Source organism: Carassius auratus, chromosome 6 (assembly GCF_003368295.1).
Source record: "Carassius auratus strain Wakin chromosome 6, ASM336829v1, whole genome shotgun sequence".
NCBI lineage: Eukaryota > Metazoa > Chordata > Actinopteri > Cypriniformes > Cyprinidae > Carassius > Carassius auratus.
In genome coordinates, this window is record NC_039248.1 from 12,579,351 (window position 1) to 12,605,515 (window position 26,165).

Sequence of the window (26,165 nt, forward strand, 5' to 3'; positions counted from 1 at the left end):
TTGGCTCCATTAATTTGCTTTTATATTTTGCTTTTATAATTTGCTTTTCGTCATTCTTAATTCGCTGCAATCTTTAAAATAGATTAAGTTTAATTACGTTGTAATTATTAAATCTATGTAAATGTTTATCCTATCTCGAATAGCGTTTGTATTCATTTTTCATCAAGGAGAAAATAATATTTAATATTTCAAATATTCTACATTTCGGATGTAAGGTGGGACCTCTTCAATGTACTTCCGGTTTCGTGTGGCAAAGGAGGCGTGACTTTGCTAGCCATCAACGCTAACGTTACTTGCTGGCTAACAGTTGCTGCTGTGTTGTTACTGAAAGATAATTCCTAACTACGCCAATAAAGTTGAGATTTTAATACGGGTAGGTCGGCGTACTTCTAAAAACCTTCGTTCCCCAATACGTTTATAAAGTTCAGCAACTAAGAAACCGAAGTGCGCTTTTCTAGAGAAGTGAGTGAGTACGAGAACACACCGCGAGACCGCTCTTTTGTTTGACTGAAACACGGAGCTTCGATTGGCTGTTGGTGTTTAGGGATTGTTTACCGGAAGATTAACACGCGGCTAAGTATGCTATTCCACATAACACTGTAACGTTTCATGCATATAGTCTAAAGCATAATCGCTTCTGTTAAAGGTTTACGTAACAGGTGGTATGAAATAATGCACATATGAGTGATGAATTAATGTCCAAACTTTCTTTTGTCCTCCATTAATCAGGTCAACTGTGGTTTGTTTATGAGAAGTAGCTCACAGGAATTGTAAACAACATTTATTACGGGGATATTACATATGGTGATTCACAAAATCTAGTACAAACATATAATACCATCTTTAAATCATGAAAATCTGCGTTAGTTATCGTAAAGGTTTTTATTATGTTGTACTCTAAAGTATTCTGCGTTATCTTTGGCTATTCAGGTATTACGTTCAGATGTGAAGGCGCTTTAGGTTTAACTTGTGACATTTGTTCAGTAAAAAATAGAACCATGCAAATGTATAGATATTAAGTATTGGTACCTGGCATACAAAAGAGATTTATCTCCATGAAATGATTCTGAGAGCCCTCATTATTTTATTAACACAACTTGAAGAGTCATGGAAATGAATTAGTGCTGGAAGCCCTGAGTCTAAAAGGATGTTTGTTGGTGAATAGGTATCACTTCAATGGGCACTAAGAGAAGGCGAGCCACCTCTCCCTCCAGCTCAGGAGACTTTGATGATGCCACCTCATCCACCCCAGTCAGTGGATGGAAGAGGAGGAGAGCTACCACTGCTCCTTCTGTTGATCAAGTGAGTACATGGCGTTTAATATAGACTAAAACAACATAAGAGTGGTTTAGATCACAAAAATTATCTTGGCAGATTGACTTTGACTTTATCTTTTGTTTAGATTGCTGTGTGCCATGAATTGTATAACACTGTCAGAGATTACAAAGATGACCTAGGCAGACAGATCTGTGAGCTCTTTGTTCGTGCACCAAAGAGGAGGTATCAGTGTGTTATCTTTGTCTTTTAATATACACTGTCAGCCAAATGTTTGAACACACTTGCATTTTCTTTTTTTAATACATAGTATTTTACACACCATTCTAAATGGAGTAAAGGACAAAAAAAGGAAATATAAAAAGAAATTCTATTTCAAAATATTAATAAATACAATAATAGTGTGTAATTGATACTAAAATAACACTGGCTCAATTTATGCATTTTATAAAATAGTAGAAAAGTATGCAGAAAAGTAAAAGCAGTAATCACACTTTTTTATTAGTTTTATTAGTTCTGTATCATTTCACAATGTGATGAAATAAACCATACACTAACCTGCATTCTTATTTTTCCTGTTTTAGGAATCAGCCTGACTATTATGAAGTGGTAAGCCAGCCCATAGACATGATGAAAATACAGCAGAAGCTCAGGGCAGAGGAATACCAGGATGTAGAGCAGTTCTCAGCTGACTTTCATCTGCTTATTAATAACACCAAAGCTTACTATCAAGTGAGTTGATAGAGTTTGCGTTTGCATTCACACATAATATTGAAATTTCTAGCACATGAATCAGTTCAGTCTGTCTGTTATTTTAGACCGCAGGACTGGTTTGCAGTTTGCAGTAGCAGCCAACATAGCTATTGCACAAGCAGAACTGTTCAGCATCACACCCACCGACCATTAACTCAGAAATGCTAATACACCTGTGGGTCTCTTACAACAGGCTGACAGTGCGGAGTACAAAGCTGCCTGTAGGCTTTTGAATGTCTTCCTGTCTACCAAGAATGAACTGCTACAGGGAGCCGAAGGAGAAGAGGCTGAGGATGATGAGGATGGGGAAAACCCTAGTACTTCCATGGAAGAGGAGGTTAAAACATTTGACAATTAAAAGAAAAAAAAGGTTTTAATATTAATTTGCACATCCAGACTGATATCGTTTTTTTCTCCTCTATACACCTTTGCCAAACAGAGACCACCAAGCTATCTAAAAGCCATACTGGAGCAGCTCTTGGAAGCCATAGTATCATGCACTGATTCCTCAGGGAGGCTTGTCAGCGAGCTATTCCAAAAACTTCCCTCCAAATTGGTTGGTCATTTTGCAGTGTGGATAATCATGACAAGTTTATTATTTTAAATAATTAAAACGGACTTTTCCCATCCCCATTCTTTCTTTTCCAGCATTATCCAGACTATTATGCCGTAATAAAAGAGCCAATAGATCTGCGCACTGTGGCTCAGAAGATACAGGTATGTGGTGCTTTGAAAATACGTTAGCGGACTATAGCAATCAAAATGTGTAGTGGTGTGCATTTGGAGCTGTTATAATAATTTAAACTGTGACAGTACTGTTAAAGGCGGATGTAATGTATATCTCATGAAATTGTTCAAATTAAAATAATGCCCATTATTTACTTAGCAAGAGTTTTATAATAATTATATTTGTAACTTATGTGCAAAACTTCCAGTGTTAGGTGCATTCATTTATTTATTTTAGCTGTACAAAAACAGTCTGTTACGCTGCTTGATATTGCAAACTGTTATTTTTTTTATTTATTATCGTAATTAGGAATATGCTAATTAGTAGTGCAAATAGTTTTACTGTTTACTTCACTTTATTCTTGTAGTTAATTATCTCTCACATCGACATGAAATGGTTTACTTCCTGTGTTGCAAAATAAGGTGAATAATAGTAATAATTTGTTCTGTGTTTAGGCAGGACATTACAGATCCATCAGTGCCATGGCCAAGGATGTTGATCTTTTGACAAAAAATGCCAAAACGTACAATGAGCCAGGGTCACAAGTTTTTAAGGTATGTAAACTTTATACCCTTGTTGTCTATTCATCCTAAACTTTTAACTCCTTGTATACAACATAAACATATTTTTGTCTTTGTAAAGGATGCAACCGCAATTAAGAAGGTGTTTGCCCAGAGAAGGACTGAGATTGAGCAGGCTGAACCCACTAAATCTAGCCTCCGCATCAGGTATTTCTTCTTTTCCTCAACTGGTTGCTTTGAAGATGCATCTTTTAGTCTGTAACATGCTGTGTTTTGCTAGAAATCGGAGGTCTGCTCAGGGTGACCGGCTGTCTGTCATCACTATGGCTCTTCAGGCTGGGTCCGAAAGTGATGAAGACTCGATTCTGACAGGTACATCATACCCACAGTTCCCTTTGTCCAAGATAACTCTATAACAATCCATCTAAGAAGGTCTGCTGACAGTCGTATTCACAAATACATTTGCAATGTCTGCAGCTTAATATAGCTGAAGGATTGTTCTTTTCTCAGGCACTGTACGATATGACACTGGAGAATCGGAGGCAGATTGTGGTCTCAGTGCAAGTGACCCAATCTTGTTGTTGTACCAGTCAGTGCGCGGAGCCCGAAGTGTTCAGGGGCTGCTTCTCGCTGAACCCTTCCTCCAACTGCCCGCACGAAGAGAATACCCGGACTACTACCATCAGATCAAAAACCCTATCTCCCTGCAACAGATCAGGTGTGGATAACCCATGTGATATATCTGCTGATTTAAATCGTGATGTTTGAAAGCAGTCAATATTTACACATTCTCTTCATATTTTCTTTTTTTATAGGGATAAATTGAAGAATGGGGATTATGAAGGAATCGAGCAGATTGAGGCTGACCTCACGTTAATGTTTGAGAATGCTAAACGCTACAACATGCCCAACTCCACCATATACAAACGTGCTCAGAGGTTACAGCAAATAATGCAGGTATGTCTGCTTTAGAATTGGAATTAGAATATCTTTATTGTCATTGTACAGGTGAACCACAACAATTTTTAGCTCATAGTACAAAAGTAACAAGTTTAAGAAATAAAGTTTTTTCCAAACTGTTGAAAACCTACTCCAAATGTCCTAGTGTTTCAGGAAAAAAAAAATGTTGTTTTTTTGGTTGATTGTGTGTTCTAGCAAAAGAAAAGAGAGCTTCGAGATGATGATGAAGGAGAGGTCTCTACTGCAAATTCTGACTTGGGAAGTAGTAAAAGGAAAAGGTAATTTTTAAATGATGTCACTCTCATTTTATTTTACCCATATGACTTGCAGTCAGTAAAATGTTGTAAAAAAATCTGCCATTATCTGGTCCTTAAAGCCACAAGAAGAACACCAAGAAAAACCGAATGAAGATGCTGTATGCTGCAGTGACTGAAGCACGTGAGACAGGCACTGGACGCCGCCTCTGTGATCTCTTCATGGTGAAGCCCTCTAAGAAGGATTACCCAGACTATTACCAGATCATCCAAGACCCAATGGACCTGCGTACCATCGAGAACAATATCCGCACTGAGCGTTATAACAATGAGGAAGCACTTATGGATGACATGAAGCTAATGTTTCGCAATGCCCGCCACTATAATGAGGAGGGGTCTCAGGTGAGCATATTAAAATAGTTTATGAAGGATCATGTGACACTAAAAACTGGATTAATGGCAGCCAAAAAATTCAGCTTTGCTATCACAGGATTAATCTGCATTCTAAAATGTATATATTCCGTATTAAAAACGTTATTTAACATTATAATAATTCATACTATAATTGTTACAGTTCATACAAAAACACTAAAAGTCTTGCCAGCCCCAAAATTCTGTCTGTATTTAGTTGCTTATCCTTATCTTTTACAAATATGTATAAGATGACAGTGGTGTTAAAGGAAACTTTCATTCAGAAATAATATTTCTTCAGTATTTCATTTTGTGGGTTCAAACCTGAATATAGTGTCTTAAATTGAAAAGACCTAATTTGAAGAATCTAACTTGAAATGTATGCTTGCCAATTATTTTTTTTCTGCAGGTTTATAATGATGCAAACATCTTGGAGAAGATCGTAAAGGATAAACAGAAGGAGCTTGGCCCTCCTCCTGAGGAAGATGACATGGGCTCTCCCAAACTCAAGCTTCGTATGTTTTTTTTTTTTTTTTTGTGACTAAAATTGGACACTTTAACGCACTAATTAAGAAACAAATTTTAGATGTAACTTTTTTTGGGGAGGTGGGTTTACTAAATTCCTTTCTTTTTTTCTAGGCCGTAGTGGAGTTGCTGCCTCCCCTAAAAAGGCCCGCACCCAGACCACCCCACTCCAGCAGAAGCTTAGTGATCTCTACGAAGCAGTGCGCAACTTCACAGACAATCGTGGCCGACGTCTCAGTGCCGTTTTCCTGCGTCTTCCATCGCGTTCTGAGCTGCCTGACTATTATGCTGCCATTAAGCGTCCTATTGACATGGAACGTATACGAAGCTACATGGTACAGGGACGCTATCAAGATATTGACTCGTTAGCAGAAGATTTCATCCTTATGTTCAACAACGCCTGCACCTACAATGAGCCAGAGTCTCTGATATACCGAGATGCACTGCTGCTCCATCGAGCCTTCCTGGAAGCCCGTCGACAAATTGAGGATGAAGAGGAGGGAGACGAAGGTGGACTGGGTGGTTTGTCGGTTGCCTCTCTCGTGCGTGAGCTCATCAGGAACCTCTTCGTTTCGATGATGGGCTACCAGGATGATGAAGGCCGCTGCTATAGTGACTCTTTGGCAGAGGTTCCCGCCATCGACCCCGCTAATCCAGAGGACCCTCCCCTCACTTTAGATATTATTCGTAATAATGTGGATCACGGCCGCTATCGAAGACTGGATGTGTTCCAGGAGCATGTGTTTGAGGTGTTGGAGAAAGCAAGACGTCTCAACAGGTGAGCAGCAGGGAAGAGTGTGAAAATTAGCTATTCTTGTCACCATTAAAGAAACTGGAATTTAAAAGATGCCACTTTCTATAAAATTAATAGGAATGGATTTAGGCTTTAAAGATGATGGCGGGAAAAAATTCAACCATAAAAGGCTCTTTATTACTTGTTCTATGTGCCAGTGTTTTCTTTTCCCCTCATTGTGTCTTCCTCAAACCTCATTCCACAATTTAGCATATTGGACCACTTTTATGAGATGTTTTTGATGCTTTAAAAAATAAAAAAAAAATATATAAATATTCCATATTTTATTAGGGTTCCTTCCTATGCAATATGGAAAAGTAGGATCTTTTTTAGTCTTACTTTTCCTATTTGAGCCAACTTTTAGATTTTAGTCAAAATTCCAAAATATCTATAATATATATAAAACAAAATTAATTATCCGTGTTTTATCTTGATGTTTAGAGTATGTATAGTAAAAGAAAAGTGATCATTTAACACAACTGAATGACTATTATAGATATTCAATATGCAAATTATTGCCATATACTATTACAAATGTAATCAGTAACAATATTATTTTAAAACTTGAAATATATGATTTTGAAGTTTTTAAAATGAATGCAGTCTTTGTATGTGTATCAGATGTAATCCTGTAGTTTTACTTGTCAGACTTGATTAAATGCTTTGCATTAAACTCTCTGACATAGCTATGATAATTTGGCATTATTTGGCAACATAATAGCAATAGCCCCATAGGGGGAAAAAGATTTACAGGTTTTGGAATGATATGTGAGTGAGTGAATGATGAAAAGAACTTCATGAATAATTCCTTTTAAGCTCTGTTCAATTCTAACAGAATCAAGTTTGATGGTAAAGTCAATGTAAATAGAAATCAAGTTTAGCACCGGTAATCTGAGAATTCATTACAGCTGGTGTGTGTTTCCAGGACCGATTCTGAGATCTTTGAGGATTCTGTGGAGTTGCAGCATTTCTTTGTGAAGATCCGTGACGAACTATGCAAGAATGGTGAAATCTTGCTGACCCCAGCACTGAGCTACACATCCAAACATCTGCATGCCGACATAGATCAAGAGAAGCGAGAGAAACTGCCCCAAGAAATTGAGGAAGACCAGCTGAAACGGGAAGAAGACAGTAAAGGTTTTTTGCCCTTGATATTTTCAGAAATTGCTTTGCTGTTGCTTCTAGCATTTTCAAACCTTGGGATACCCTTTAAAGTCTTGCTGCTATAATGAGAAATGTAATAATCTGCACTTTGCTTTTATGACTAATAGCTCTTCCAGAAGAGGACAAAGCAGAGGGTGCTGCAGGAAGCCAGTGGCCGTCAGGTCCTCAAAGCTCATATAGTCAGGACTGCAATTTTGAGAACAACACCTACAGCGTGGGAGACTGTGTGTATGTTCAGCCTTCAGAAGCAAATTTGCAACCTCACATTGTCTGCATTGAGAAACTCTGGAAGGACGAAGCTGGTGCGCACATTCTCTTTTCCTTTATTGTCATTGCTTAATGCTCCTCCATTTGTCAAATAATTTTTTCTTGTATTAGCAATTGGATGTGTTTGTTGACTGCAGGTGAGCAGTGGATGTACGGATGTTGGTTTTATCGTCCAGGGGAAACTTTCCATTTGGCAACCCGCAAGTTTCTGGAAAAGGAGGTATTCAAGAGCGATTACTACAACCATGTTCCTTTCAGCAAGATCTTGGGGAAATGTGTTGTGTTGTTTGTAAAGGTGAGTAACATTAGGCAAATATAATTAAATAATACATTTATATGACCAAGAGGTTCACAAAATAAAGCCATATGTGTTGCAGTGAAAGTAAAATTAATGGTATATATATCTTATTAGATGTACTTTAGTTTCAATATGTTCCTCACAGGCTCTTGAAGAATTTAGCATTTCATTCTCTTGAATGTGGGATTGTTGTTTTAGGAGTATTTCAAGTTGCAACCAGAAGGCTTTAAACCTGAAGACATCTATGTCTGTGAATCCCGCTACACTGCCAGGACCAAAACCTTCAAGAAGATCAAAGTATGGTCCATGCCGCCAAGCTCTGTCAAACTAGTCCCTCGAGAGGTTCAGTTGCCTGTAGTCAGAGTTGCCTCCATGTTTGTCAGTGCAAAAGACAAAGCGGCTGATCTTCCTGATGCGGAGAGTGGTGGCTTCATCGAGAAGGTATGAAGGAAATGATTGATTTTGAGTACATTTTTCTTTTTTTCTTAAATTAAATTAAGCATTTAATATACTCTCTTGCACTCATTACAGGAGCGAGAAGACGTTCCAGTTGAAGTGGCCAATGGGGAGCCAGGATGCCAGTACTATGAACAGCTCCACTACAATGACATGTGGCTTAAACTTGGCGATTGTGTCTACATACGCTCCCACGGGCTGGTGCGACCACGAGTTGGCAGGTGGGCAAAATCATGCTGCTTTTACACCAATAACTCATTGTAAAAGTACACAATTGATAGTAATATAAGCCCACAGCATTAGTCTGAGTTGTTATGGTTGATATGGACAGAATCGAGAAGATGTGGATGCGGGATGGAGCAGCATTCTTCTTTGGACCCATTTTCATCCACCCCGAGGAAACGGAACATGAGCCAACAAAGATGTTCTACAAACGTGAGGTGTTCCTCAGCAGCCTGGAGGAGAACTGTCCTATGACCTGCATCTTAGGTATGGGCACTGAACGAATAAATTCTATCTAATTGTAATAAAATCCTAGTTTTCATACCAGTTTGCTATCCATCCGCAACCCACAACTAACCAAACTTGTGGGTGTTCAAGCTGTGATAGAACATTTGCCAACCATTCTTGTCAATGCACATGGTGGCTTTGGGATCATTAACATTCTCAGAGACTTTTAATTTCACAAAGACACTGGAAATGCAATTAAGACCTACTTCTTGCGGAAGTCTGCAGTGATTTTATAGTACAAAACCAGCCGCCTCAGAACCCTGAAAGCATAACTGAATCAGTGCGGGATCACTTGGCTCGAGTAAGAACAAAAAGTGCAATAAATTATTGCAGATCCAGTAGCAAATATATCATGTTGACAGTGTATTCCCACAAATGGGATTTATACAGCTGATTAAGTACTTGAACATTTTCATTTTAATTCCAATGTTCTCTTCTACGGTTTTCTACCTTGTCTGTAAAAAAAAAAAAAAAAAAAAAAACTGACTCCGTTGAAACCTTACTATGGACCATATTTTAAGCCTTTCCCTTTTTTTTCACAGGGAAATGTGTGGTCTCGTCTTTTAAGGACTTCCTGTCCTGCAGACCAACTGAATGTCCAGAAGAAGACATTCTCTTGTTTGAAAGTCGCTACATTGAGAGTGAAAAGCAGATGAAGAAGTTTAAAGCTTTAAAACGCTTCTCCCTCTCAGCCAAGGTCGTTGATGACGAGATCTTCTACTTTAGGTGCTTTTAACTCTCCTACCTTACTTTTAGCAGGCAATATATGTTACAGCCAAAGTCTGATTGCTTTTATTAATAATTAATGTGCCAGACTTCAACTAAGGCTCGAAATGGTTGATTGGGTTTAGCGACTAACTGATGCTGTAATTTAATTTTCAGAAAACCCATCGTGCCCCAGAAGGTGCCGTCTCCACTGCTGGATAAGAAGATTGAGGAGCTAGAGGCTAAGTTTGCAGACATGGAAGATCTGGATGAAGATATGGATGACCTGGATGAAGATGATGATGAAGCAGCAGCGACGCCCTCAATGCCACCCAGTAGGGCATCCACAACAAGTGACATGGATATGCCTTATACACCACCACAGGTACTCCACTCTCCCAAAAAAATCAGTCATTACCCATCCTGTCCAGTTTTACATGCACAAGAATATTCAGATATTAATCATTTTCCAGTTAGGTGTGCATCATAAGCAGTTTTAAGCAAACATGAAACAATGAAACATTAATAAAAATATTACATAGTTATTGCTATCAGAAATCCATTGCTTTCTGAGTTATTATATTCAATATGGAATAATATATACATCTTTAACTGTCTAGTTTTAAGTTGATCAACTTTTATTCTCCAGTTTTTTTCATATTTAACAGCACCTGACTTTTTCTTTACACCACTGTTTGCTATGCACAGTCCACGCCAAAGATTAAGGGGATGTCCAAAAAGGAAGGAGCCAAGCGTAAGATCAACATGAGTGGCTACATCCTGTTTAGCAGTGAAGTGAGGGCTATTATTAAGGCTCGTCACCCTGATTTCTCCTTTGGAGAGCTAAGCCGCCTGGTGGGCACAGAATGGAGGAACCTGGAAGCTTCTAAGAAAGTGGAATATGAAGGTATGTTCTCAACCTTTCCTGAGAAGTTGCTCTAGCTTTGATTACTTTAAGTTCACCTCGTGATCTTGTTTCTTCATTGAAACAGCTCTAGAGAAATTAAGTATTATATCACTTGCTCACCAATGGATCCTTTGCAATGAATGGGGTCCATCAGAATGAGAGTTCAAACAGGTTAAGCGCTGTTTACAAGTAAAAACAGTCCAAAATGGTTCTAAACAAATATGTCTGTGGATTTTGATATGAGAAGAAAATAGGGGATGGACTCTTTCACTGGAGGAAGCATTATTATTGTATTTTGGCTTGACGTGATGGTTTGAATGCCTTAAAATGCCTTGATTATGGATTTGTTACTTGAGCGCACACAGAATTTCATGTCACAAGACAGCAAATGATTTTGATTGGTTGTCGATTACTTGTGAATTACTGTAATGATCAAGTGTTTGAACTCTGGCAGCTGTTGCTAAATTTGTTCAAATCGAAAAGTAGGAGAAGAATAGGAGTACTACATTTTCAAACAAATTTAATTTTAAGGTAAAATATTCCATTATGCTAAATATCCAGTCATATCCCAAATAAAGCCAAACATTTTTACAAGACACTGCTTTGAATACAACGAATTCAGTCACAAGATAAGAGATGCATTTGGGATCTCACATCTGAATGTTTGCATGTCTGCAGCTGAGATTATTTCCCCATAGAAATAAAGAACAATGGTAACCAGGATTAGTTTTCCTACTTGCTCAACACTATTTCTGTATAGAAAATGTTTTTCTTATTCACAGCATTGCTTAATACAACCACATGCTAAAGAGTCCCAATTCAGTTATCAATGTTTTTACAGAACGGGCAGCTAAACTGGTAGAGCAGCAGGAACGGGAGAGGGTCCTTCAGCAGCAGCAGCAGCAGGCTTCTCCAAGAGCAGGTACCCCAGTCGGCTCAATGATGGGGGTGGTACCTCCCCCAAGCGCTATGGGGATGTTAAACCAGTCCATGCCACCTGTGCCAGGTAACGCCAAATCGCCCCCACCTTTGCTGAAAGAGACAGATGCAGCATCCGGGCACCCTCCGACAGTTTCTCATCTATTTAAATCATCTAAAACCTCAACTCATCAGTCATGTCCCTTATCTTCCCCAAACCAAAAGTGTGCCCCATTAGTGATTATTCAATTCATTTCACTGAATGCCTTTTGTTTGTATGCAAACATTTTGGTCTCGTCTTGTGTTTTTGAATATTGTCACATTCTTTTTCACGTTTGCACTTGTCTATTTGCATGAGAACCTTTTTTATTAACCCTTTAATATGTAGAGCTCTTTTTTTTTTACCACATTTAAAAATTCACACTTTCTTTGACATTGATATGATTGTTATTTTGTAGTTGCATGACTTGTTAGACAACTGCATGTCATCAATGCATGGATCTTTTTCCTCCTCACCCAAGGCATGATGGGAAATTATGGCCTGCCCTACATGCCTATGCAGGGTCCTTCTGAGGGCATGATGGGCATGGGTGGCACACCACCTCATTCCATGGGGGTGCCCCAGCTGCCTTCCCAGCACTACCTTCTACCAGGCATGGCCGGGTACCCTGGTATGCCCCATCCGGGTAAGAAGCATCCCGATCAGACAGAAACCACATCTGAAGATCTTCCGACCAGCTTCAATCCAAATAAAATAATAAATCTGTTTTTTATTTGTTTGTTTTTTGTCTCTCTCGGTTTGAAATCATCGCTTTGTTCCAAAAACTAGTGAACTGCCTGGACAGCAAGGCAGCTTATATGGTTTTGAAACCGAGCTAATTGTTAATTTGTCTAATTTTAGTTGTATCTAATTCATAAGGTGGAAATATTCACACAACACCACTAACATGCTTTTTTTCCTCAATATCTCACCTCACACTTTCTTAATCTATTTTCTACACATGATTTGTCATTTCACTTTTCCACTGACTGACTTCACTGAATCATTGTTTTATAAAAACACCACTTGCTTGGGGGAAATGTAACACACATTTATGTAAACAATATTGTTTTTATTCAGTCAGTGCACATTATTTGCAACCTTATCTGTTGGAGTTGAGATTTAAACTATTTTTGCTTTCCTACTCAGGTGTGATGGGCCCAGGAATGAACGGCATGGCTGGAAGTCCTGGTCCTGGAAACCATTATGGCATGCAGGTGAAGAACATGTTCATGCAGCTTTCACTGGTGACACTAAAGCAGATGCAGATTGTCATCTCTGTCTTTACCTAATGTTCTCAGATGGGTGGATATGGCCCAGGACAGCAAGCTCCACCACCATATCCAGGTCAAGGTCAACCAGGCCAGCAGCAGCTAACTCCGCCTATTTTTGTGGCCCCGCCTCCAAAACCTCAGCGTCTTCTGCATTCAGAAGCTTATTTGAAGTACATTGAGGGCCTCAGTGCGGAGTCCTCCACTATTAGCAAGTGGGACCAGAGCCTTAAGGGTAAAGATGATTTGTATGCGAATTGGATATGAGAGTTGTTTTATGTATTCCTTTTGAAGTCATGTACAGTTACACTAATCTTCAGATGTTTGAAGTCAGCTAGGTTCATCTTAATTTGACCAAAATTATTAATTTTATTCAGCAAGTATGCACTAGATTGATCAAAATTGACAGTAATGACATATAATAATATAAATTATTTCTTTATAAGAATATTTCAAATAAATGCTCTTTTGAATGTTTTATGGTTTTTATTAAAATCTTAACAACACAGCTGTTTCAAACATTCACCATTTTAGAATGATTTCTGAAGGATCATGTGACACTGAAGACTAAAGTAATTGCTGCTGAGAATTTAGCTTTGCCTTCAGATTAACAAATTACATTTTAAAATGTTGAATTAGAAAATGGTTGTTTTCAATTGCAATAATAGTTCACAGTATAATTAATGTTTTTACTGTAGGTTTGATTAAATAAATGCAGCCTTGGTAAATTAATAGACTTCTTTCAAAAACATTTAAATATGTTACAGACACCAAACATTTGAAAAGTAGTATTTACTAAATAATTGCAGAAATATTTGTATTGTTTAAGCAAGTGTTTTATGACATTTCCTTATAAAAAAAAACACTAAATGCTACACACACGAATATATACATATATGATGTCTTGCAACAAAAAACATTCATAATTTAGTAATTTAAAGTAGTGTTTTCATATTAAAGGCTGCACCGTTACGTCTTCTGTGTGTAAATTGCTTGTGTATGGTTAAAGCCAAAACATTTCTGAATGACCCATTTTTGCTGCTCAGTTTTAGTGGCCTTGTCCCGAATGATGCATGTTTGAAAAAGGTTTTCTTTCTAATTTTCATTCCTTCAGCACAAAGAAAAGACTGCCGGCTCACCAGGGAGCAAGAGAGCCGTCTCCCTACTCACTGGTTGAAAAGCAAGGGCGCTCACACCACGATGGCCGATGCATTATGGCGACTCAGAGACCTGATGATGAAAGACACGCTCAATATCCGACAGGCGTACAGCCTTTAAACCTTTGTTTTATCCCCAACTCTCAGGACTCTTATTTATGCAAGACTTCTACCAAATCTTTCCTATTACAATGTGATAAAGTATTGTGTACCATCAGAAATACTTCAGCAATAATCTCCAAGTTGTGTGTGTATTTGTGTCTGTCTCTGTGTGTGTGTGAGAAATATTAGCCACATTTAGGTACATATGAAGCACTGGAATTAAGTCACTCGTGCATCAATTTATAACTACTGACTTGGATTTGAAATATTTCACTGACTGTTATTTTAAATGAATTTTGGGTGCTTTAATGATGTTGAACCACATAATTTTTATATTGCTAAAAACCACCAATCCTCACAAAGTTCCCTGGCTATGGCCACTCTATAAAAAAGGTTTCAAAAATTATAAAAGAACACAGTAGCTGTTTACAAATATATTTTCTTTTTTTATATACAGAGGCAAATTAAGCTGATAAGTTCCTCTTTATTTTAATGATAATGTAATTTGTTATTTTTTCATTGTGTACCTGCAAAAAAAAAAAAAAAAGCCTGTGAGAAATGCTTGAACACAGTTGCATTAAGAATGACAAAATTGTCTCAATTTAACCAATAAACAGCATTTCAAATGGATAAAGTGTGCTTCAAGTATGTCCAAAACATGTTTGTGAGAGGATTGGGTTACCAGCCCCTCCACCACCATACCACTGTAACATAAGGCCCGCCTAACCACGCCACAAACCTCTGCAGATGCAGATTCTTTAAATACGCCTAATAAGAAAAGCTGAATTGTAATTTAATGTAGGAATCATTTAATAAAAACACTTTTTTCCATCGTTTTTACCGCACAAATGACTGGCGTCACGTCATTTCCTGGCAGGGGCGGAAAATATCGGGCTATTCTCTTTAGTGTTTGCCCTGTCTACATTCACCGTCTCTACCTCTTCCCCGTATTTTCATACTAAACCAGTCCAGAACCCCTTAAAACAGGACGAAACCGATCAGACACTAGACTTTAACATCGTAACTCATGGAGTAAATCACAACCGGAGAGAAATAAACCGAGGTGAGCTTTATTCAGCCGGCGTTTGTGGAGATGCGCGAGCTGCTAGTCTGTTAGCTCGAGCCATTCATATTGATCTCAGTGGATTTTATCGCATATTGTCATTGCAGCTTTTCACGAAAAACACACGTAACATTATAGAAACTGGCCTGATTTATTAATGCCATGCATTTTATATTTATAGCTCTAGTGTGTGGATATCCCTGTCTTTGATACTTGTGTAAGGGTAGGAGGAGCCTTGACAGCTGATATTTATTTTTCTGTCCACATTTTCAGCTTGTGCGTTCGTTTTTTCTTTTAAATGTAAAAAAATAAATAAATCAGTTGACTGCAGCTGAAGTGCAGTAGGTCAGATAATATTGTACATACTAATTATGTTAACTTGTAAAATAATCGGTTTAATCTAAATTACACTGCCTTGACGTTTCATTTTGCCACAACTTTTTTGCAAGGACGATGTGTTTTGATCTTGAGCTGTTAAACAGGTTTCCAGGAATTGTCAGACAATAAGAGCTTTTTTCCGTGTTACTGTAATATGATGTTTTTTTTTCCGTTTTGACATTTAGCATTATTATATTAACCTCATAAAGCCTGTGAGCTTTATCATTTCTAAGGCTTTTGAATTCTCGAAATGATCAAAACCTTACTGCCTTAAATCGTCTGATTGACAGCTGAATTATTTAGCAAGTAAAAGGCCCTTAGTATAAAAATGTCTAAATTTTATGAACTAAACGTAAGAATAACTTTTTATATTCTTAGTCCAGTAAATTTTCGTCTTGAAATATTACTAAAGCAACTCAAGTTATCCATGCATAATTGTTATCCATGCATAATTGTTAGAAAATTATTTATACATATACATTGCATTATAGGTTCTGCTTTTATTAGCTTTTTAATATTACCTTAATTAGACATATTACTGGGAGATAATTACAACCCTTTTCATTTTTGCTCTCTTGCAGGTAAAGCTTTGCAGTCGTCCTTCATTCTACAAACCTTCACTGTGGCGCTCTCTCTTTCCTACAACCCTTCTTTGTGAAGTTCTTTTCCTACCTGACTGCAAAGTCTGTACCTGGTCATTCAAACAACCCACCTTCCTACCAGCCAATCAGAATGTCACAGCTTCAGTTCCAGGCACCTGGCAACCCTGCACCCAGTGCCGCCCCTTTACAGCTGGCCCCGCCTCAACCCGGGTTCAGCATTCCCTGTGGTGCCGCTCCTTTACCCTCAGAGAGTGCCAGTCACCCGCTCCGAAACTCCGCCTTGCCTTCTCCCTCCGCCACGCCCTTCTGCAACCCCACAGGTGGGTGATGCATTATATAGGACTTGAAAGTTTGTACATTTGAAATATGCAATTATGCCCAGGCCCATAGAGAAATCTTATGGAAGGTTTTTAACATTTCCATTCAGCAATAAAATCTGAAAACAGTCGTATAAAATTAGCTTTTTATCTCAGAACATGTTGGAAATGTATACACTACCATTCAAGATGTTTAGTCTGTGAGGTTCGGTTTATTTTTGAAAGAAAGTAACATTTTTATTCAGCAAGAATGCATAACATTTATCAAATTTGACAGTAATACAAAAGATGGTTGCACTTTATTAAGGTGTCATTGTTAACAGTATAATTTAACCATTAAACATTTAAGTTCTGAGTAATATTAATAAACTACATTACTTACTATATAGTTAGGATTATGGTTTGGCTTAAGGTTACTTGCATGTAATTATGCATAATTTATTGATATTATAATAGTAAGCAGATGTTATGTGTAACAGAGACACCAGTGTTACCCAAAGATTTATATTTTAAAAACTTTTACAAAATTGACAAAAAAAAAAAAGAAAAAGTATAACAGTGGTATAAAATTATGAAAAAAATAAATACTGTTCAAAAGTTTGAAACTTTGGTAATTTTTTTTTTTAAGATTATTAATCAAAGGTTAAATTTAATATATTTATAATGCTACAAAATTAATATTTTAAATTAATGTTTATTTTAACTTAAAAAAATGCTCTTTACCAAAATATTAAGCAGCACAACTGATGGTAAGAAATGTTTCTTGAGCAGCCAATCAACATATTTGAATGATTTCTGAAGGATCATGTGACACTGACGACTAAAGTAATGACTTCTAAAAAAATCAGCTTTTCCATCAGAAGAATAAATTACATTTTAAAATACATGAAAATAGTTCTTTTAAATTGTAATAATATTTCACAGTGTTTCTGTTAGATTTATTTTTATCAAAAATAAATGCTGCCTTGGTGAGCATAAAAGACTTTTCAAAAAATAAAATAAATAAATAAATAAATAAATAAATATATAATTACTAAACCTAAACTTTTGAATAATCTGGGCCCGGTTATGACATGATGATAAAAATAATTTCTGGGATTGTTAGAGTTTTCAAATGTTTCCTTCTTGATTTAATCTTTTAATGTTCTCCCCTAGTATCTAACATGGCAAACCCTAAAGAGAAGACCCCTATGTGTTTGGTAAATGAGTTAGCCCGTTACAATAAGATCCAACCTGAATACAAGCTACTCAGTGAACAAGGACCAGCCCACTCCAAGGTAAGACTTGGAGGTTTTTTTTTATACACAAACACACAAAACTGTCTCATCCCGCCTGCCTGAACTTTCTTATATTGTGTGGTCAGATTTTCTCAGTGCGGTTAACTCTGGGGGAACAGCACTGGGATGCCGAGGGGACCAGTATCAAAAAAGCCCAGCACTCAGCAGCAACATGTGCTCTCTCCCAAAGCACTCTCCCCAAACCCAGTCACAGAAGCCCCCGCCTCCCAGGCAAGAACCCAGGTGGGATCTACAAGGGCTCAGAGTGTACGTCCAACTTTTGCTAAAACAATTATCTTTTTTTTTTTTTTTTTTTATTCAATGGCAGAACCTGGATTCTATAGAATAGAGTGGTCGAACCCTAAAAAGTCAAAAAAAATTGTAAAAGAAGTTTGTATACTGTAGAGAATGAGTAACTAGTGTCATGCAGAGTTGAGCTCCAGCCCTCATCAAACACACCTGAACCAAATCAACAAAGATGTTCAGAAAATTACAGGCAGGTGTGTAGGAGCAGGGTTGGAATTGAACTGTCCAGAAACAGCATTTACTTCATCTACCTTCAAAACTTGAAATGTACAGTCACATGAGTTACTTTCATACATGGTGAGTAGTTGATCCTAGATTTTGGGTGAACCGTTCCTTTAAATTTAAAAAGAAACATCATCTTTCCACCTATTTGAACTCTTGAGTACATCCATTGGGGTTCCTTTGTCTTTATGATGTACTGTACAGTATATCATAATTAGTTTTTTTTACAGTATCATTCAGACGCTTGGTAAAAATAAATTTAATATTTTTATTCAGCAAGGACCCTTTAAATTGATCTAAAGTGATGGTAAAGGCAAGTTACAGGGTTACAGAGGATTTTTAGGTTATGCCTTACCATAAGTTTTCATTTGTTAACTTTAGTAAATTCATTAGTTAACATGAATTAACAATGAAAAATACTTTAAAATGCATTAATCAATGTTAATTTGAACATTTACTTGTACATGATTAAAATCAAAAGGTGTATATGCTAATATTATTTAATGTACTCAACCTAACAGTGATTGGTTGTGTTTTTATTAACAAACAGAGGTTAATAAATACAAATGTTTTAGTCCACTGCAGTAACCGCAATAATATTTTACGATCTTAATGTGTGTTCGGTTGAACCTCATGAATGTTAGCGGTGCAGTCAGCTGTTTGACATGTTTCTGTCTCCTGTAGATAACGTAACCCACACTGTGGAGCTTAATGCACTTTGTATGAAGTTGGGCAAGAAGCCCATCTACAAACCTATAGATGCCTACCAGGGAATGAGACCAGCGTTCAACTACAACATCAGAGCACCAGACCCTTATGCACGCTCCATGCAGAAGTATGCACTTTCTCTTTTAATCTGTTGTTTTTGCTTATTGAATGATGCATAATAGAGATTTTTATATTATTTAGTGTTTTGCTTTTCTTCTCTTGATCAGTTATTACTACCCATTTCCTCCTGTGGGGCCAGTACTGTATCATATGGAGCTGTCTATCGGTGGACAACTGTTCCATGGCAAGGGCCGCACGCGTCAAGCAGCCAAACATGACGCTGCGGCTAAAGCTATCAAATATCTGCAGAAAGAGCCAATAATGCAGCAGCTAGCTGAGGTGAGAGTTCATACTACTAACATGATGAATGGGCAGTCGGTAGATCTTAGTCTAGAAAATACAAGCAAAATAGAATTATCTAATCTGTATTATTAAATGGTGACTAAAAAAAGCATGTCATTGTCATCCTGTAGATGGACGAAGAGCCAGAAGAAGAAAACCTTAACAAATCCGAGATCAGCCAAGTGTTTGAGATTGCACTGAAGCGCAACATGTCTGTGAATTTCGAGGTATTTCGTGATCTTTTCATAGGTTACAAATGTATTAAAATGCACATTATAATTAAGCAAAACTTCTTGATCATGCATGACTTTTCTTTTACTGTCCTCACTATATACAGGTGCTAAAAGAGACTGGGCCTCCCCACATGAAGAGTTTTGTGGTGAGGGTAACTGTGGGTGAGTTTTCAGGGGAGGGTGAAGGCAAAAGCAAGAAGATCGCCAAGAAACTAGCTGCCATCGCTGTCCTGGAGGAGCTCCGCAAACTGCCTCAACTACCTGTCACTGACAAGATACCACTACGTATTAAAAAGAAAAGCAAGTCCATTATTAAGGTAGAAGATGGCTTAGACTGGCTGAGTTAGTTTGATGGCTATTTTTCTTTATATTTATTTTTCTCTATACAGATATACTTCCAATCAATAGTTTGGGGTTAGTATGTTTTTTTTGTTTTTTTTTTTTGTTGTAAAAGGTCTTATCATGCTCACCAGGCCAATTTATTTGAACAAAAATACAGTAAAAAAAATAATAATATTAAATTTTTTGTACCATTTAAAATATCCCTTTTGTGTTTTTATATTTTAAAATATAATTTGTTGCTGGGATGGAAAAGCTGAATTATTTTCACCTTTCAGTTTCACATGATCCTTCAGAGATCATTCTAATATGCTAATTTGATGCTCAAGAAACATTTATTATTATGAATTTCAAAAAACATTTGTGTTGTGCAATATTTTTTTAGAAACTGTGATGCATTATTTTTTAGGATTCTTTGACACAAATTACCCAAGGACAACTTTAATTTTATTTTTTATCAATTCTATGCACCATTGCTAAATAAACTTTAGTTTTATTATTATTAAATATTATTATTATTTTTATATATTAATTTAAAGTCTTACTGACCCCATACTTTTGAAAGGTAGTGTATAAAGAGGTGTATTCCTTTTAATATTAAGGCAAACTTGACAGTGTAACTGAAATATTAATAACTTAATTGATATTAAGTAATGGAAATGAGTAATTATACCAACACAGACATTGGCTGCCATTCACTGAATGTCAAATGTCCTTTCATCGGATTCTCAGTCTAATGCCCTGATGATTGTTTAATAATAATAATAATAATAATAATAATAATAATAATTCCTATTATTATTATTTTATTATTATTTCCTTAATGGATCTTGCCCCCGCTCTCAGCTGCAGACCAGCCCTGAGTACGGTCAGGGCATGAACCCCATCAGCAGACTGGCTCAGATCCAGCAGGCTAAGAAAGAAAAAGAGCCCTGAGTACACTTTAGTGACGGAGAGAGGACTGCCTCGACGCAGGGAGTTTGTCATGCAGGTACTCCATCAGAGAGAAGAGTGTTCTCTGACTCAGCATTTTTATAATAGTTCAGTGCACATTTTGTGTGAAGGCCATGCTCTTCTTCTGCTCACTTTTTCTTGTACAACCTGCATAATTGCTTCTTGTCAGAAATGTTCCTTGAAAAAGAAATGTGTCCCCCGCCCCATTACTTTCTGTTTAACCTCTCCCTCAGGTGTCAGTTGGATGTCAGAATGCAGAGGGAATGGGACCTAGTAAAAAAGTGGCCAAGCGAAATGCAGCCGAGAAGATGCTGGAGCTTCTGGGCTTCAAAGTGCCTCAGCCACAACCACCCAAACCGGCACTGAAAACAGACGAGAAGGTGAGTGTCTGCTTATTATCAGCATTTCCTTTGTATTGAAACATGTTGGAAAAGCAGTGTCAGGAGATTTACAACTGGGGTCAAGGGCTGAATATTATTATTTTTTTATGGCTGTCAAAGTTATGGTGTGCACTTAATATATATTAATGCAACATGTTTCATGTAGTGTGTGTGTGTTGGGGGGGAGGATTCTTTTAATACATTCACCAAATTTGATTAATATTACTATTTCAGAGCTGCCAAAGTTAAGGTGTGTACTTATTAATGCAACACTTTTATATATATATATATATATATATATATATATATATATATATGAAAACATTCACAAAATCTGATTACTGTTTCAGCTTTGTAAATAATGGTCAAATTTTGAGAAAAGTAAAACAATATGAATATAGTTTAGTGTAAAACATTTTCTAGATAATTTTTAAAATTTGTTTTAAAAAAAGGTATAAGAAAAATATTTAGTATAACAATATAAAAGCCAAGTATTTAATTTGGAAAATAATAAAAAACCTTTGTTGTCTTATGACTTTGCCCCTGATAATTGTATCACCTAGCAGAAATATTTTTCAAAAAAATGTCTATTTTTGGAAGGGGATCCCTCATAAGGGGAATGTCATATTTTGGCCATCAAAAGGTTCACCAAAAAAGGAACATTTACTAATTTTCATGTTGTTCCAAATCTTCCAAAACTACATTTAGAAGATGCATATCCAAGAATCATTTGCATTTGTATACCGTTATAAAGTTGTTTTATCTTTGTAAAGGCACCTGCTAAGAAACCTGGCGATGGACGTAAAGTGACCTTCTTTGAGCCGGGCTCTGTGGAGAAAACCGGTCTTGGTATGGGTTTTGTAGTCTGTTCTCATATTCTGTCATAAATTTCATATTCATGTGACTGTTGTCATAACCAATTGATTCATGTGTTTCTCAAAGCAGTCAATAAGGAGGAGAATTTCCGAGTTCCCTTCCACAGCCATCAGCAGCTTCCTGCTGGCATTTTACCCATGGTGCCTGAGGTGGCACAGGCAGTGGGTGCCAACCAGGGACCCCATGCCAAAGACTACGGTCACACAGCTGCCCCCAACCCTGCCAAGGCCACGGTAACGGCCATGATTGCCAATGAACTGCTGTACGCCGGGACGTCCCCGACTGCGGAGGGTATACTGAAGACCAACAACAGCTTGGCACACAGACCCCACGGACCCCTTACCAGACCATCAGAACAGCTCAGCTACCTGGCCACTATACAGGGCTTACAGGTATTAAATCTAACAGTGAACACACACTTATCCACCCCAGTGATGTTGCTCAACCAATCAGTACCTTTTGGTTTTTGTACAGGTTGAATACAAAGACTTTCCCAAAAACAACAAGAATGAGTTTGTGTCTCTGATCAACTGCTCCTCTCAGCCTCCTCTCATCAGCCACGGCATCGGCAAGGACGTGGAGTCCTGCCATGACATGGTAAGTTGTATATTAATAATAATAATAATAATAATAACATTCACCGTGTCATACTACCGGTACATATATTTTACTCATAAATAAATAAAAATTCAAAAAGGATCTATTAAATAGATCAAAGTGTTAAAAAAATGACACATTTAAATTAAATGTTGTACTTTTAAACTTTGTTCATCAAAGATTCCTAAAAAACTGTATTTCGGTCTTCACAAAAATATTAAGCAGTTTTAAACATTGATACTGATAAGAAATGTTTTTTCTGAAGAATTTTAGTTTCATTGATATACTATAGTAGATTTTATTGAATTTTTAAATGCAGATTTGTTTAATACTTTGTTTTTGTTCATTTTAGTTAGGGTATATATATATATATATATATATATATATATATATATATATATATATATATATATATATATATATATATATATATATATATATATATATATATATAATAATAATAATGTATATTATATATTATTAGTTGACATTTTTATTAGTTTTTGTTGTTTTTAAATGTCTTGGTTTTTATTTTTCAGTTTTCAGTCATTTTAGTAAATCAAGTTAAATGAGTAATGTTGCCTTGGAAACTGAGTTTAAGGGTTATATATTTTAGTTAACATTTATTAAAATTAGCAGAATTGATGGGTTTTAGTTTACTTTAAAAATCCTGATTGTGAAGACTGGAGTAATGGCTTCTGAAAATTCACTTCCTTCACAAGAATACATTACATCTGAAAATATATTAATATATTAAATAGATTTCAGAATGTGATTGTTTTGTATGTGTATACCTATGATATAATAATATCTAGAAAAGAAAAATCTATTTACCACCACAGGACAAATAAAATAAAGTACACTAGTGTTTTCATCTGCTAAAAATGGTTGAAACCAGTTATTTCTATCTTTGCTGTAGTGTGTGTCAGTAGGAAATATCAGTTTACATATCCAAACATTAATTTTGCCATTAATTGTAATAATCCAGTGAGTTTATTTTGCACAAGGAGTCTGACAGCACAGAGATCTGATCTCACCATCATCCAGTCTGTCTGGAATGACATGATGAAACATAAACTGAGACAGACTTAATCCAGAAAAACTGTGGCACCATCTCCAAGAGGCTTCAAGAAACCTACCTGCAAAACTACTGCACTGTTAAACGTTTTAGGCACTTGTAAAAATGCGGTTAATGGATTATGGGATGCTGTCAAAATTAATGTGATAAATAGATTTTCTTTATCAGTTAACTTATGTTAACTAAATTAAATCAACATTCGGTGTGACCATCCTTTGCATTAAAGCAGCTTTTGCCCTCGTCATGCATAGTTTTCAGGTAGATTTGCAGATCGGTTTCCTGAAGCATCTTGGAGACATTGCCACGGTTCTCCTGGATTTAGTCGATCTCTGTTGCTTTGTTTCTTCATGTCCTTCTAGACAGTGTATGTGTATTTATGCCTTAGCTTGTTCCCTTGTTTACGGCAATGTATTTTTGTCTCTAAACAGGCTGCTCTGAACATCCTGAAGCTCCTGTCAGAACTTGACCAGCAGTCCAATGAGCGCACAGCTAATGGACCAATGACAGGGTCAGTCTCAAATGTTAAAAAGGTCTTATTTTTACAATATGATACCATACATGGACTTTGTAGGTGTCTTACAAAGTCACTGAACAATGTTTACTTTAAGTGACAGTTATTTCACGCATATAGGCTAAAGATAGAGCTGATAAGAGTCCAGTAACCGCATACATTGCATTTAATTTCTCACGTGTCTCCCTCTCTATAGGTGCAACAAACAAGACCTCGAGGGTGATGCATTATTAAAACCGGCTAACTCAAGCACCATCAGAAAGACTCTGGACGGCACAGTATAGAACTGACTATTTGATTGGTCGTTTTATTTGCGAAACACTAGAGAAAAGTCAGAAGCAGAGTTTTGATTGGCTGCTCAAAAAGGCCTTTTGAGTAATTCTTAATTACTTAGATTTAAAAAAAGTTTTCAAAACAGTTAAACAAGGTCAAGAGATGTTAATTTTGTTAAATGGTTCACACGCAGTGATACATTTTTAAACGCTAAGGCTTTAGAAAAGTCACCTCATCATATCCAGTGAAGTGGTGGTTTTGTTTTCGTTATTAAATTGTAAAACTATTATCGTGAAGTTTGACTCGAGTAGATTGGCTTTTTTTAGTTGCTCCAAGGACGTCATGTTTTCAGTGTCATGACATTTTGTTCTCGCTTTTATTTTTGGTTTATTTTTAACGTTGTATTATAGGAACCCAGCGAGTTGGGTTGTGTTAGCGCTGTTGTGAAGTGCAGTATAAAACCCCATTGAAGGATATGGTGAAGCTCTCAAACACGTCTCTGCTGTGGTGGTTTTTCTCCAGTGCTTTGAGTTACAATGACGACCATAACACTCACACACGAAAAAAAAAAAAAAAAAGTTAAAATTTGTCTACATTTTCATGTAGGTCTGGGAAAATGTTGTGACTTCAGTGTAGAGTGTGTGGTGGTGTTTTTTTGTTGTGTATGGAAGCGATCGAGTAAATGTTTGTTTCAAGCACGATAATCTTCAGTCATGTCAGTTAAACCGATGCATTCTCCTATCAGTGTTGACCCCGCCCATCTCTCTACCATGGAATATGAGTAAAAATGATGTGCTTCTTGCACAAATAAAAGCACTGTGTGTGTGTGTGTGTGTGCTGTAAATACTAATCACAGGGATTCCAGAGTTATGGAAAATATATTACACTGGATTATGAATAGCTGCATAAACATTCTTCCAAAATCATCAGATTGTTTCCCACAGGTTACAAAACATAATTGGGGTGGCATTTGGATGATTAAATGGAGACGTAATGGAGATAAATCAATAAAATAATAAATCAAACTCTCCAAATACTGCTCAAAATGATAAATCAAAAGCTCTTACGTAATTTCAGTTCCATGGATTTGATTCTCTTGGAACAAATGCACTGAAAAAAAAAATGCAAATGCACTTTAAGCTGCCTTGGATAAAAATGTTCTCCTGTTGAATACATATATAAATGCAAAGAATCCATAGTATCATCATTACTGGTTGGCATCCAGTGCACACATCAGCCCAATGTGTAAAGACTGCTAAATGTGAACATTAATCCACTTCATACGTGGTCACGGCTATTTGCATTAAGCGGATCAAAGTGAGACTTTTCTTGTGGGAATAATATGTTTAAGTCAGAGAAGGCCTGTAAATAAGGCTAAAGGGAGACAATTAGGTAATTTCCACATCCTGTGTTCTATGCATATCAAGTTATACAATGAAAGCAGCATTATTTACTTTTAATCCATCTATTTCTCAAGCTTTGGCATGAATACAGAATGTAGCACACAATGTTCACATGCCATTTTACAAATTCTCATCATTCTCCACTTATAAGATTCTGAGAAAAACTGAGTATTTGTTTTATTTGAGGCTATTTAAGCATATTTATTTCTTGATTCTATTGAGATGTTGGGCT

At 36.7% G+C, this 26,165-nt stretch overlaps 2 protein-coding genes across 8 annotated transcripts; both read left to right on the forward strand.

Annotated features, from left to right (window-relative positions):
* The first annotated feature begins 237 nt into the window (after positions 1-237).
* LOC113097003 (protein polybromo-1-like) lies at positions 238-14,644 on the forward strand. Of its 7 annotated transcripts, none has more exons than XM_026262252.1 (30): positions 238-373; positions 1,166-1,302; positions 1,403-1,500; positions 1,860-2,007; positions 2,222-2,365; positions 2,468-2,584; positions 2,677-2,745; positions 3,211-3,309; positions 3,398-3,483; positions 3,557-3,648; positions 3,787-3,994; positions 4,092-4,233; positions 4,432-4,514; positions 4,613-4,892; positions 5,311-5,416; positions 5,541-6,204; positions 7,145-7,356; positions 7,491-7,685; positions 7,788-7,945; positions 8,147-8,389; positions 8,480-8,625; positions 8,736-8,893; positions 9,457-9,640; positions 9,797-10,004; positions 10,328-10,526; positions 11,368-11,532; positions 11,966-12,130; positions 12,634-12,701; positions 12,786-12,990; positions 13,870-14,644. In XM_026262252.1, exons 2-30 carry the CDS (start codon positions 1,177-1,179, stop codon positions 14,031-14,033), a joined length of 4,932 nt encoding a protein of 1,643 aa, XP_026118037.1. In that variant the 5' UTR covers positions 238-373; positions 1,166-1,176; the 3' UTR covers positions 14,034-14,644. The 7 variants fall into 7 exon arrangements, with proteins under 7 accessions (XP_026118037.1, XP_026118022.1, XP_026118049.1 ...); XM_026262237.1 differs by having other exon boundaries at positions 244-577; XM_026262264.1 differs by having other exon boundaries at positions 244-577; positions 11,368-11,448.
* A 246-nt stretch (positions 14,645-14,890) lies between these two features.
* On the forward strand, positions 14,891-25,357 carry LOC113097049 (double-stranded RNA-binding protein Staufen homolog 1-like). The gene is given in 16 exon segments (XM_026262281.1): positions 14,891-15,077; positions 16,037-16,377; positions 17,530-17,651; positions 17,738-17,918; positions 18,864-19,014; positions 19,115-19,286; positions 19,421-19,516; positions 19,627-19,839; positions 20,708-20,791; positions 20,793-20,852; positions 21,049-21,195; positions 21,969-22,044; positions 22,138-22,463; positions 22,546-22,668; positions 24,175-24,254; positions 24,454-25,357. Coding segments are annotated over 15 exon segments (2,109 nt in total). The 5' UTR covers positions 14,891-15,077; positions 16,037-16,187; the 3' UTR covers positions 24,542-25,357.
* The last annotated feature ends 808 nt before the right edge of the window (positions 25,358-26,165 follow it).